Below are 14,687 nucleotides of genomic sequence, written 5' to 3'. Positions count from 1 at the left end.
CTGTCATCAGTCTTAGTATTATAGCATCCTGCATAATGCTTATTGTGTAACTCAGCCCTCAATTGAGTATTCATGGGTTGAGTGATCACAGGGGGTGAGGCTCAAAAATAATAGCATCGGGTATTTGCCCAAGAATAGTGCGAGATAGAACTGAAGTTATTAGGGGAAGGTCAGAGAAACCATGAACCTCAGTCCTTAACTGCTGACAACCCACCCTCTGTTCCAGTATGGATTTGGAATTTCTAGTATCTGTGACAGGCCCAGGGAAGGCATCTGGCCATGATTCCTAACCAGTCTGAGTCAGGATCTCTGTAAGAGAAGGCTGTAGTGCAATCTGGTGAATATCTCGTAACAAGCTGATTTTCTCCCTGGTCCTCTATACAGGTGGGAAGAACAGTTGCAGGTAGAATGAAGAGTTAGTATTTGGAGAATTAATTTGGCATAAGTTCATGTCCTGGGCAAGAAAGAGGCTATGGCCCTGACCCTGTTGGTGAAGAGCTCCAGGTCCTCACGGGGAGCAACTCAGAGCAATTTGTAATAGACTTATTTTACACCATTTCTGTTTCAGAGAGAAGACCCCTCCTCGTCCTCAAGGACAGAGGCCAGAGCCGGAGAATAGAGGGGTGAGGAACATTCTAGGAGAAGCTTCTACAAATGAGCTGATGGCTTTAGAAGTTTCCTTCTTAGCCTTACAATATTTCTCCTTGATTATAAAAGTACAGGAAAACTTGTAAAATACAGAAAGGAAAAGAGGGGGAAAAAATCACTTATAACCACACCAATCCAGAGGTAACCACTGGAAACATTTTGGTTCTATTTTCTTTTCCATTTTTCTATAATTATATATACACACAAATTTTACAAATCTATGCGTGTATTTTATAGATGTGTGTATACGTTTTACAATTTTGTTTTTTACAGTATGTGGCTCCTGTTTTGTAACCCTCTCTTAAAATTTCATTTGTTCTAAAGATATTTAGTGCCTTCTTTGTGTGAGTGGGAGTCTTAGTATTATCTTGAGATTTTACATTACCAGCAATATTTTACTAACTAGCTGTTTAGCATTTAGTTGTGTGGATTTAACATAATTCAATCCTTTGTTAGACATTTAGCAGCTTTCTTTTTCCAATTTAAAAAATTATCCTGATGAACTTACAGATAAATTTTTGAGCGTATTCACTGTTATTTTATCAGAATAAGACAGGGTCTCACTCTATAGCCCAGGCTGGAGTGCAGTGGCATGATCACGGTTCACTGTAGCCTCGACATCCTGGGCTCAGTCTACCTCAACCTCCCATGTAGCTGGGACCACAGGTGCACGGCACCATGCCCAGCTAGTTTTTTGTTTGTTTGTTTGTTTGTTTGTTTGTTTGGTAGAAACAAGGTCTCACTATGTTGCCCAGGCTGGTCTCTAACTCCTGGGCTCAAGCAATCCTCCCACCTCAGCCTCCCAAAGTGTTAGGATTATAGGCGTGAACCACTGTGCCTAGTTTAGGATAAATTCTTAGAAGTAAAATTACTGGCTAAAAAAAAATTGCACATTTATCTCTAGTGGTCTAGTGGCTAGGAACAAAAACATTTAAAACTTTTTTGCATATTTACATCAAATGTTACTCTTAAAAAAATTCTGGGCCGGGCGTGGTGGCTCAAGCCTGTAATCCCAGCACTTGGGGAGGCCGAGACGGGCAGATCACGAGGTCAGGAGATCGAGACCATCCTGGCTAACATGGTGAAACCCCATCTCTACTAAAAAATACAAAAAACTAGCCGGGTGAGGTGGCGGGAGCCTATAGTCCTAGCTACTCGGGAGGCTGAGACAGGAGAATGGCGTGAACCCAGGAGGCGGAGCTTGCAATGAGCTGAAATCCAGCCACTGCACTCCAACCTGGGCGACAGAGTGAGACTCCGTCTCAAAAAAAAAAAAAAAAAAAAAATTCTGTTAAAATGTTAAAGAAATTTTAAAAGCAAAATATTTACCCACATTGCCAAGAGCCCAGAACAAGTATATTCTCATTTCCTCATGTTCTCTTTATCTGTATGCTGTGCATATGTATTTTTATGTAGCCATCACCATTCTGTTTGCTTTAAAATTTGATTTTGGGCCGGGCGCGGTGGCTCACGCCTGTAATCCCAGCACTTTGGGAGGCCGAGGCGGGCGGATCACAAGGTCAGGAGATCGAGACCATGGTGAAACCCCGTCTCTACTAAAAAATAGAAAAAAATTAGCCGGGCGCAGTGGCGGGCGCCTGTAGTCCCAGCTACTTGGGAGGCTGAGGCAGGAGAATGGCGTGAGCCCAGAAGGCGGAGCTTGCAGTGAGCCGAGATTGCGCCACTGCACTCCAGCCTGGGCGACAGAGCGAGACTCCGTCTCAAAAAAAAAAAAAAAAAAAAAAAAAAAATTTGATTTTGGCAGGTTTTCCATGATGCTCTGAAGTGTCCTCTTTATTATTTAGGCTGCCATTTATCCCATTGAGTTTTTTATTTTTTTTAATTTTTCCATGCTATTACTGGGAACTCATTGAGTTTTGGTTCATTATAATTTGGGTTTTCCTCATCGAAGGACCTTTTAGTTTCCCCATTTTGCTGTTTAAATAATAATGCTACAGTGACTATCTTTGCACACCTTTTTTTTTTTTGAGATGGAGTTTCACTCTTGTTGCCCAGGCTGGAGTTGCATTGGTGCGATCTCGGCTCACCAAAACCTCTGCCTCCCGGGTTCAAACAGTTCTCCTCAGCCTCCAGAGTAGCTGGGATTACAGGCATGTGCCACCACACCTGGCTAATTTTTGTATTTTTAGTAGAAACAGGGTTTCTCTATGTTGGTCAGGCTGGTCTCCCAAGCTCAGATGATCTGCCCTCCTCGGCCTACCAAAGTACTGGGATTACAAGTGTGAGCCACCACGCACTGCTACTTTTTTCTTTTTTTATTTTTTGAGTTTGAATAATGGCATTTTATTAGGATTTCCAGGAGTAGGATTATTGAGTCAGGGATCTTGATAGAAATTAAGGTTCTTGGCTGGGCACGGTGACTTATGCCTGTAATCCCAGCACTTTGGGAGGCCGAGGCAGGTGGATCACCTGAGGTCAGGAGTTCGAGACCAGCTTGACCAATATGGTGAAACCCTGTGTCTACTAAAAACACAAAAATTAGCTGGGCATGGTGGCATGTGCCTGTAGTCCCAGCTACTCAAGAGGCTGAGACAGGAGAATCGCTTGAACTCGGGAGGCAGAGGTTGCAGTGAGCTGAGATTGCACCAATGCAGCGAGACTCCGTCTCAAAAAAGAAAAAAAAAAGAAAGAAATTAAGGTTCTTAAGGTTCTTTTCTCCAGATTACACTTAATAATAATACTAGCAGTGAACACTTGTTGAACTGTTACTATATGGAAATAACTATATGTTAAGAGCTTTATAAATGCATGATCTCATTTAAGCCTCACATCAACTCATTTAATGGAGGAAACTGAGGCCTAAATAGGTAAAGTGATCTGTCCAGGGCCACACATACAGTGCTGAAACCCAGATGTGGCTGGTATTGAAGTCGCTGCTCTTGACCACCAGGTGACACCACTTTAACATTCCCAGGTTTTGGTTTCCTACAGAGCATTAGCAACTAATGCAGGAATCAGAGGCCCCTGGAAGCCAGAGGCCCTGGTCTTAATGACCGAAGTGCATACCGCTAGCATTTATAAGCACCTGCAGCTGCTAGTGACTTTTTTTTTTTTTTTTTTTTTTTTTGCATACTCTGGCCCAGGAACATAATCCCACCAAATGTGTGGACTGGTGAGATCATATGGATGTTGCTAGAAGGGAAGCAGAATGGTTAGTCCTTAGGATTGCACTGAATGAATCTGTGGTTCCTGATGAAACAATTTCACCTTCCCAAGTAAGGCAGCCTCAGTCCCAGGAGCCCTTGGATTCAACCTTGAACTGAGTAGGAGGCATTTTGTATTGAGGAAATGGAAACTCTTTGTTTTGTTTCCCTTTAGGTTTGCCCTCTCATTAAGTCAGCTGTTAGGCTTTATAGGTGATACCATCTGGCAAGAAGCTTGGAACTAGATGCCAGGCTGCTCAGTGTGTGACAGAGAGCAGCTACTTTTGTGACTTGCAAAAGACTCATAAATGAAGGCCATTGAGCTCTTTGTGAAGAGCATTTGGCCCAATAGTCTGTCTTCTTTTTATTATTTTTTAAATCATTTGTTCTAAACTTCTCAGCAGGGATGCAGGGGAAGAGACAAAAATGTTTGAAAGATGCGCACAGTAATTAAGAGCATGAAGGCCGGGCACAGTGGCTCTGGCCTCTAATCCCAGCACTTTGGGAGGCCGAGGTGGGAGGATCACTTGAGCCCAGGAGTTTGAGACCAGCCTGAGCAACAAAGTGAGACCCTATCTGTACAAAAAGTTTAAAAATTAGCCAGGCATGGAGGGGTACACCTGTGGTCCCAGCTACTCAAGAAGCTGAGATGGGAGAATTGCTTGAGCCTGGGAGGTTGAGGCTACAGTGAGCCATGATTGCACCATTGCGCTCCTGGGTGACAGAGCGAGACCCTGTCTCAAAAAAAAAAAAAGAAAAGAAAAAGAAAAGCATGTGTTTTCAGATCAAACTGACCTAGTTTTATATCTAAACTGTACTCCTTGGTCAAGTTATTTCACCTCTCCAAGCCTCAGTTTGGTCATCTGTGAAATGCAGATGAAGCTAATGTAAAAATTAAACATGGTTTATGTGTCCTAGTGCTTAACAATGGTGTCTACCACAGAGCTCACGCTTTAAAAAAGGGAGTTATTTATTCACAATATTGTTCCTACTGAATCTTTTCATGTGAAAGATGATATGGTGTAGAACATGCACAGGGAAAAAAACTGAAAGTGATACACCAAACTGCTGACAGTGGTTATTTCAGAAGTAAAGTGGAGTGGCTGTGAAGTGGGAAGGTGAATAGAAGATCTCTGACTTTCTTTGTCAATTATTTCTGTAATGTGTGGGTTTCTTATAGCAAGCATAGATTACTTTTATAATCAGAAAACATTGAAGTGTTTTAAAATGTAAAAATTCTATATAACAATATTAGAAGAAATTTTAATCCATAACTTGTCCATATACCTAAATATTGTCATGTACTTGTGACCACAGTGTTCAAGCAGTTTTGTCTGAAAACTTGTTCACAAGAGTTTTTCAGTGTTAACCGCTTAAGTCAGGATAATGGTTCTTTGAATGCATGTATCAAGATTTTGATCATGACTTCCATTGTTGGCTAATTAGGTTTCAACATTTTTGCTATTAAAGATAATGTGTAGCTTCTTTGATGTTCCCTTGGGCACAGGGGTGACTATCAATATTGCTGCTATAAAGCATGTGGAAGATGTTACTAGCTAATGTGGGACTCTGGAAAATATCCTCAAGCCCTCAGAGTGCTGACTTATGTCAGCAGACTGTTCCACACTGGGTCAGAGCCAGTCCTTTTTGGCCCATTCATAGATTCTTAGCTGGAAGCTAAGGCTAAAAGGGTTAAGCTAAAAGCTAAGACTTGCAAGAGTTCCTCTACTTCAGGGTATATATGGGAGGAAAAGCTGTCCCCCACCTTGGAAACATATGGCACAAGGTAGGGAGAAGAGGCAGGTGCCACATGCAAGACAACATGAGGTATGTTGAGTTTTAACAGGCACAGGAGAAACCTGCCCGATTCTCCTGCCCTTAATTGCCTTTCTTCCACACAGGGATTTCAAGGATTTGGATTTGGAGATGGTGGCTTCCAGATGTCTTTTGGAATTGGGGCATTTCCCTTTGGGATATTTGCCACAGCATTTAATATAAACGATGGGCGGCCTCCTCCAGGTAAGACCCTATTTCCTTGAGAAATTAGGAAGATATCTTAGTAATATTGCTTGAAAGCTCCTTGGAATTCAGCAGTATATAAGTTACAGATAATTGTCACTACATGGATAATCAGCCTTTTCAAAATGTCTTAAGCTGTTTTCAGATCACTTATAGACACGGTAACAATGTTGAGCCCTTACCAACTATTAGGCATATATATAGCACTTTCCATTCCAAGCTCAAGGGATCATCACAACCACCCTATGGAACAAGTGTGTGATTAGCTCCGTTTAACAGGTCAGAAAATGCTCAGTAATATTACCAAGACATACCCCGTGTCTATAAAATGAAAAACTACAAGTGATACTCAGCTAAGGAAAAGCCTAGTTCTGCACATTTACTCCCCACTTTGACCATCTGGGGACATGGAAATGTGCGATGACCCATCAGGAGTGAGGGCATATCCATTCTCTGGCATCTCTGTCCAGCTTCCTTCAGGACACAACATGAGGCTGGTCACAAGCAGCCTCAGCCCTGTGGAAACCATGCCTAGGTCCACCAACTGCTGCTGCATTTCTCCCTCCTACTGCTTGAAAGTGCCATCTGCATTCAGTATAGAGCAAGGCAATGAGGTGGGTGCCCTGAACTCTATCACAGTCTGACACCCGAGCCAAAATCCTTACTGTGGAGCCTGCAGAGATGCCATGATCGGTTGAGCTCTGCCTGCACTCGGAGCTTCATGTACACTGGACACAGCATATGGTACAGAAGTGACCATTGTGTGGTTCACGCCAAGAGCTTATGCCCTAAAGACGGTAATTGGGTCATCCCAGTTATTCTCATCCCCATCCTGGTCCTTGGTACACAGCAGGTGATCTATAAGTCTTTCTTGACTGTCTGCCTGCCTGTCTTCGTGAATCCATTAGAGCATCTAACTGAGGAATCTCAGCACCAAGATACCTAGGGAATGCCCTTTCTTACCTTATCTGCCTTGAAGGTTTATCCTCTGTTCACATTTTTTTTTCAGAGGAAGGATACCCCAAAAGATAGGGAGTACTCTGCCCTGAAGAAAGGGCATATCCCTGTGACGCCAACAAGAACCTGCCTGATAGCTTGCATGCTTCTAACCTGGTCCAAGGCTAACCTTGGATTCCCCAGCTAAGTAGAGTTCCACAGCCAGGCTAGACTCTGGATCACTTTTTTCTCCTGCCATAGTCACAGTTTTCCCTTGTCATGCTTGGTACAATTTGACCATCCTGGATACAGATTATTTTATCCTCCTTCCCCCAAAGTCAGGACAGGGAGCTCTAAATCGTAGCTGTTCTCAAAGCAGAGAGGAGTGGAGACTTAGGTTCTCACCCCAGTTCATCTGCCACTAACTTGAAAGACAAGTCATTTTGCCTGTCTGGATACTAGTTCTCTTCTGGAAAAGGAAGGCAATCCCTGTGGGGCCCTTGAGAGGCAGTGTGTGGAGAGACTGCAGAGCTCTGCCACTGACTTCTGAGCCTTTCGATGTTGAACAGGTCACCTCAAACCTATGTTTCAGCTGCTTCCTATTCAAAATGGAAATAATAATATCCACCAAATAATAACATGTACAAAACACTTAGCAGATAGAATATACTTAACAAACAGTAGGCTTGCTTTCATTATTTCCTGCAAGAGTTTTCTGTTAATCAGCTGGTTTATTTGCATGTGCAGGCCAAACCTTTTATGATAAATTGAACCATGTCTTGTCCTTATTGTTATTGTTGCACATAGTTTCATTTTGCCTGATATTATTTGGGGTTTAGAAATTTTTTTTGGCTGGGCACAGTGGCTCACACCTGTAATCCCAACACTTTGGGAGGCTGAGGCAGGCGGATCACCTGAGGTCAGGAGTTCAAGACCGGCCTGGCTAACATGGTGAAACCCTGTTTCTACTAAAAATTAAAAAAAAAAAAAATTAGCTGGGTGTGGTGGCATGCACCTGTAATCCCAGCTACTCAGGAGGCTGAGGCAAGAGAATGGCTTGAACCCAGGAGGCAGAGGTTGCAGTGAGCCGAGATTGCGCCATTGCACTCCAGCTTGGGCAACAAGAGCAAAACTCCATCTCAAAAAGAAAAAACAAGGCTGGGCACAATGGCTCATGCCTGTAATCCCAGCACTTTTGGTGGTGGAGGCGGGCGGATCACAAGGTCAAGAGTTCAAGACCAGCCTGACCAACATGGTGAAACCCCGTCTCTACTAAAAATACGAAAATGAGCCAGGCATGGTAGCGCATGCCTGTAATCCGAGCTACTTAGGAGACTGAGGCAGGAAAATCGCTTGAACCTGGGAAGTGGAGGTTGCAGTGAGCTGACATCGTGCCACTGCACTCCAGCCTGGATGACAGATCGAGACTCCGTTTCAAAAAAAAAAAAGAAATCTTTTGTGTGTAGGATTCTGATGTTGTAAAGACATAAAAGATTAATGCTATCAACTTCTGGCCTGAGTGGGTAGTGTGCATAGCTGCAGTGTTCTGACAGCCTGTTTTCTCCCTCCTGTCTCTCCAGCTGTCCCTGGCACACCCCAGTATGTGGATGAGCAGTTCCTGTCACGCCTCTTCCTATTTGTGGCCCTGGTGATCATGTTCTGGCTCCTGATCGCCTAATTCTGGGCTCTTGCCTACATCCGTGGCAGGGCTCTGGACTGGTGATGTGCCACCCCAACTCCTGGTATTTGGCTTCCTGGCTAATCTTGACTCCTGGAATCAGTGGGATCAGTAACATATCAAGGAGTCTTGTTTCTCCATCAGAGCTTTGGAACTCAAGACCAGTTGGCGATGACCCCTGAGTATTGCCACTGCTGTGAACACCCTATAACCTCAGGCCTTGGCATTGAGTCCTCTCTCATGGGTGACACCATGAAATCTTGTTTCAACCAGTTCAGCAGGTCCTGACTCTGTAGAGGGAAGAGGCAGAAAGAGAGAAACTGTCAGAGTATAATTTCAACTGAGTTTAATATTACAAAAACAAAAGGATGCACCAAATGGTGTTTCTGGAAATTTTCATCTCTTTAAATACCCCTTGGTAAGTTGCCTCTGAAGCCAGTGGGGGCTCCTCAGATAGAGAGGTTCCCCTTTCAAATCCCAGTGCTGCTCTGTTCTCTTTCCTCCCCTTCCCCCTCCTCTTCCTCTGTAGAGATGCAAGAAATTGCTGTCCCATAAAAATCATAATTGCAGCAGCTAAAGCTGGTGTCACTTCATGAATTCACCAGAGACTCAAATCTTTTATTGGCTCTGGGCTGTGCTCAGCGTCTTTGACCTCAGAGAACAACTTGAATGACTTCTTGGTTTCCTGGCATAAATTATTCCTGGTGGGACATGTGGCTTCACTCAAAGATTTCCCATCAGCTTTCTCCCTAAAACTATGTGCATCTGCCTCTGTCTGCCAGAGAACATACAGCCAAGAATACTGCTGAAGCTGAGACTGACTATTGTGCATTAGGAAAGACCTGGAATCAGGACTTTGGTGGGATTTGGAGCTCCGATGCAGGAATAACCGAACAAGCAGCCCTGTCCCCTAGGCTGCAGAGGCTTGAATGCATCCTCTCCCAGAACCTGCCACAGGAAACTGGGGGCTTTGTTAGGTCAGCCCAACTGCATGCAGAAGACCACCATTCTCAGAAGCCAAGTTGTCCTTCATGAAGAGGCAAGGGAAGGGGAAACCCACATGTGACCCTGATTTTGATATGGCTTGATAGAGTTCCCTGAAAACTCCTGTTATGTGTGCTAAGACCAGGGAAGCATGTGACTTCCAAGCAGACAACCGCTGATGATTTGTAAAGCCAGGTGGCAGGGCCTGGGGAGCCCCAGCACAATGATACTGTGTGGTCTTCCCTCCTGTGGAATCGAGGGGAAATTAGTCTTCCCAATACCTTGATTTGATTTTCAGTTTTACAAGCTTCTTCCTCTGAATCTTATTGAGGAAGTATAGTACCAAGCAGGTAGGACCGTTCACCTAGTGGAACAGTTTTTGCTCTGCCTTCTAGGCTTCACCCCAGAAATCCAGCCTCTTTCTGGAGATCTCAAAGCTGGGGGGAGATGGGCTTCCTCTGGGCCTCTCTCTTACTTTGCCATCCACACTGCTACTGGCTAACCCCAGCAATAACCAGCAAATGGTAGGAAGCCCCACCTAGTGCTTTTTCCCAATTACGACTGCATAGTTTGTGGAAACAAAGATCTTGAGGAAGATGAGGGAAGCCCTGCCCTCTTCATAACCCTCACCCCTTCTCCTTTGTACTTGGCAACACCAGAGTTCAGTGTTTAAACAGACAAAATATAAAGTATTGAGTAGGTGGTTCATTTGCCACATCCACTTGGTAGGAAGAAGCCACCAGCTTTATAGTGTGCCTGATAGATTTTACACATTCCTGGGCACCCACTCAAGAGTGCTCTTTTTATCACCTGGAAATCTCCAAAGTTGAAGGGACCTCTGGAGTGTCTCTGCTCTAAAGAGAATTGGTGGGACCCCCCCCCCCCCCCCAGTGCAGTGGCCTCAACTAGTGGAAGGAGAGAGGACTTCAGTCAGATGGACTCAACAAAAACGGCTTTCCAGAAGAATAATGAAAAGTTGTGGGTAGCAAAATTAATCATTTGGACTCAGTGAAATGGAGTGAGCCCAGGAGAGCTCAACCAACAGAGGCACTCTGGGAACCTGTTAGTAAAGCCAGGCTGGCCAAATGCCATTTGATTTTGAACCTTGTAGGTCCCCACTCACTGTCTGCCAGGAACTAAGGCAGGAGAGCTGACATGGGACTGCTGGCTCGGCCCCAACAGGGAGCCCCCTTCCCACCACCCCTCGGCAAGCTCACCACCTCATCCTTCTGCCAAGGCAGCTTTCCTTTCTTTTGTGTGTTTTCTGTGTTCTTAGCCTCCACCCTCCTGCCACCCTTGTGGACTAGGACCAGGTCCTGACCCCAGTCAGAAAATGATATGTACAGTGGCACACTTTAGCCAGTCACTAATTTTCACTGTTGTGAAAGTGATTTGATTTAGAATTAAACAAATGGTTTTACATTACTATGAGCTTGGACTTCTTATCTATGTCATGGAGGGTGAATGGGTGGGGAGTAGTCACACTGGTATGCCCTCATGGAGGCTCCTGTGCATCCTCGGTAATTTCACACTGAGGATGAAAGTCTTCAAAGAAGCTGGGCATGGTTTATGCCTGTAGTCCTAGTTACTCTGGAGGCTGAGGCAAGAGGATTGCTTGAGCCCAGAGTTTGAAGTCTGCATTGAGCTATGATCATGCCACTGAACTCCAGCCTGGGCGACAGAGCGAGACTGTCTCTTAAAAAAACAAAAACAAAAAGGAAAGAAAGTCTTTAAACAGCTATTGATAATTAGAGATGATAAATGTAGGCTGGAGGCCTGGCTTCATATACAGACTTGCCCAAGATAAAACCTGTCTGACAGGCAGCCCCAGTCCTGACAAGTACGTGGCATTCCTGAGCTTGATAAGTGACAAGCTGCCACAGTGGAGCTTAGCTTGTTGCTTATCAGAGCCTTTAGGACAATCATAGGTTACTCACTGTCAGCATCTCTCCATCTGTTTAGTAACAGGGCAGGTGGGCTGTCAGCCAAGTCCTCTCTCGAGAAGGTGTGTCCCTCCCTAAGGTTCCTTAGTAGCAGGGTGTAGTGTGAGATGGATGATGTTGCTGAGGTTACAAATCTGGCCCAGCCTCAGGCTCCCCAACATGCCAGAGCTACAGGTACTTCCTCTGAAAAGAGCTTTTTTTCTTCCTCTTGGATTTTGATCTCACAGTTATCAAATTGAATAGTACCAAGATACAGTGGGGAATGCAAAGGTAAGGGAACTTCAGGAGCTCATAAGCCCAATGAGAAAAAACGAGGGTTTTTTTTTTTTTCTTTTTTGAAAGATGTTTAGGCCGGGCGTGGTGGCTCACACCTACAAACCCCAGCACTTTGTGAGGCTGAGGTGGGAGGATCGCTTGAGGCCAAGAGTTTGAGACCAGCTTGGGCAACACAGGGAGACTCCGTCTCTACAAAAATAAAAAATATTAGCCAGGCACAGTGGTGCATGCCTGTGGCCCCAGCTATCCGGGAGGGAGGCTGAGGCGAGAGGATTACCTGAGCCTGGGAGATCAAGGCTGCAGTGAGTTGTGATCATGCTAGTGCATTCCAGCCAGGGCAACAGACCCTTTTAGAAACAAGGTCTTACTCGGGTGCCCTGGCAGAGTGCAGTGGTGTCATCACAGCTCACTGCAGCCTGGAACTCCTGGTCTCAATCGGTTCTCCCACCTCAGCCTCCCAAAGTGTTGGAATTACAGGGGTAAGCCACCATGCCCAGCCTTAGGTTTTTGTTTTTGATGGGGAAAAAAACACACAGTAGTAGAACAGGACAATAAAGCCTCCATGTATCCATCACCCAACTCCAGTAACTATCGACTCAGATCAGTCTTGTTGCATCTGTACCTCCTGCACACTGTTCCTCTCCCACTGTCTGAACTATTCTGAAACAAACCCCAGTCATATGTGATCTATTAAGTATTTCAATATGCATCTCAAGTATTTTAAAAACAAGCAAAATAGGCTGGGTGCGATGGCACACATCTGTGATCCTAGCACTTTGGAAGGCTGAGGCAGGCGAATTGCCTGAGCTCAGGAGTGCAAGACCAGCTTGGGCAACATGGTGAAACCCTGTCTCTACTAAAATACAAAAAATTAGCCAGGAATAGTGGCATGCACCTGTAGTCTCAGCTACTGGAGAGACGGAGGCAGGAGAATCGATTGAACCCGGGAGGCAGAGATTGCAGTGAGCCAAGATTGCACCAGTGCACTCCAGTCTGAGCAACAGAACAAGACTCCATCTCAAAAAAAAAAAAAGCAAAATACCTTTTAAAAATGTCTTAAAATCATCATATATCCAATCACATTGTTCAGATTTCCCTAGTTGTCTCATAACTTGTGTTGTTTCAATTGAGATCCAAATCATTTTCATACATTGCTATTATTTGTCTCTGAAATCTTTTTTTTTTTTTTTTTTTTTGAGACGGAGTTTCACTTGCCGCCCAGACTGGAGTGCAGTGGTGTGATCCCAGCTCACTATAGCCCCTGTCTCCCAGGTTCAAGCGATTCTCATGCCTCAGCCTCCCTAGTAGCTGGGACTACAGGCAGCTGCCATCATGCCCAGCTAATTTTTTGTGTTTGTGTGTGTGTGTGTGTCAGAGTCTCGCTCTGTCGCCCAGGCTGAAGTGCAGTGGTGTGATCTCGGCTCACTGCAAGCTCCGTCTCCTGGGTTCGCGCCATTCTCCTGCCTCAGCCTCCCAAGTAGCTGAGACTACAGGCACCTGCCACCACGCCTGGCTAATTTTTTTTGCATTTTTAGTAGAGACGGGGTTGCACCGTGTTAGCCAGGATGGTCTTGATCTCCTGACCTCGTGATCCACCCACCTTGGCCTCTCAAAATGCTGGAATTACAGGCGTAAACCACCTCGCCTGGCCTGTCTATGAAATTTTTTCTACTGTGCAGTTTATCTGTTAAAGAAACTAGGTTATTTGTCCTGTTGCATTTCCCACAGTGTCAGTTTTGCTGTTTGTGTCATGGGAATGTTACTAAGTTCCTCTTCCCCATGTATTTCCTGTAAGTTGGTTGTTAGATCTAGAAGCTTGACCAGATTCAAGCTTATTATTTTTGTTTTGTAAGACTATGTCATGGGTGATAGTATATACTTGGTGCGTCTCATCTGGAGGCACCTAATGTCTCATAGTCCTACTTTGTGATGTTATAGAAGCCACTACTGATCATCTAGAGTTGAGAAACAAGACCACTCTGGGCAGAGTCGGGCACAAAATTACAGAGAACATGGAGAGCTTGTTGTTGTAGGAATGGCAAGTGGTGCAAGGCAGGATACGCTCAGGAAAAAGCAGAGTCCTGGAGTGAAGGGAATAGAGAGACAAGTCCACAGTGGGAGATGTAGTCAGCTCATGAGGGCTGGTTTGGCTTTTATTTTGTAGGCCATGGGATGCTGTTGAAGAGTTTTGAACAGAGAGATGATAGGTCCAGAAACACACTTTTGGAAGATTAACCAGTCTGTTTTGGGTAGGATGATTCAGGGAGGGCCAAGACTGGCTCAGTTGGAAGCAAGTGGAGGTGACACTGGGCAAGTCTGGTTGGGTACCAGTGGACCAGTACCTTCAAGAGGGCAGAACCTTGAGTTGTTTTTCAAGATCTAGGTTTTCAGGATCCTAGGATCAGAGAGTTGACTGTGAGGCGGCTGGCAGGATCTGGCCCTAGGGACTGATCAAGCCATGGCCAGTGAAACAAACTGTGGACAGGTAACTTGGGTGCTATTGAAACTCAATTGGCCTACTCCCTGCCCAGGCTTTCTCTACCCTCCAGAAGTCCCCCTTGAGTTCACAGGTGATTTCCGGAATATTTTTTGGGTCCACATTAACAATATACCTCTTGGCTATAACATTTCTACAGAAAGCTATTCCCTTCCGTTACATTTTCAACTTGCATTTCTCAGAGTCGCCTGAACTTCCCTAGGAGAAACTTGGGGGACTTGGCTAGTCCCCAATTCCCTGCTGGTGAAGACCATGATGCTGGAGGTAGGAGGAAGTGGAATGTGAGAGGGAATGAGGAGGGAGAAGAGATAGACCTGGGTGCCTTGGTGTGGAGCAGAGGGAGAGGGAAAACACCCAGGAGGTTTTGGTTCCCAGGATGCCAGTGCTTTGTTGCCTGGGAAAATACAGTGTTACATCTTTCTGTAGGAAGGATGGGGAAAGTCCCTGTCCCCTGTTTGCTAGCCATGAGGCAGCTTGTCAGGAGAGTCCCTGGATTCCTGTCACTTTAATTCAGTACACAATCTTGTGTTTACTATATTGAT

The 14,687-nt window shown here is 45.0% G+C and overlaps 1 protein-coding gene across 5 annotated transcripts in view; it reads left to right on the top strand.

Annotated features, from left to right (window-relative positions):
* RNF185 (ring finger protein 185) overlaps positions 1-10,854 on the top strand; it is a 46,729-nt gene extending 35,875 nt beyond the window's left edge. For 4 of the 5 annotated variants that reach the window (XM_007975453.3, XM_038007591.2, XM_007975456.3 and 1 more), the window contains 3 exons: positions 569-623; positions 5,714-5,831; positions 8,348-10,854. In XM_007975453.3, the coding sequence (XP_007973644.1) occupies positions 569-623; positions 5,714-5,831; positions 8,348-8,445 (271 nt within the window). In that variant the 3' untranslated portion in view covers positions 8,446-10,854. Of the gene's footprint in view, positions 1-568; positions 790-5,713; positions 5,832-8,347 lie in introns of all 5 variants that reach the window. The other variant, XR_005243520.2, reaches the window with a different exon arrangement.
* Positions 10,855-14,687: the final 3,833 nt, after the last annotated feature.

This window comes from Chlorocebus sabaeus, chromosome 19, assembly GCF_047675955.1.
Source record: "Chlorocebus sabaeus isolate Y175 chromosome 19, mChlSab1.0.hap1, whole genome shotgun sequence".
NCBI lineage: Eukaryota > Metazoa > Chordata > Mammalia > Primates > Cercopithecidae > Chlorocebus > Chlorocebus sabaeus.
This window is presented reverse-complemented; position numbering and strand designations above follow the sequence as displayed.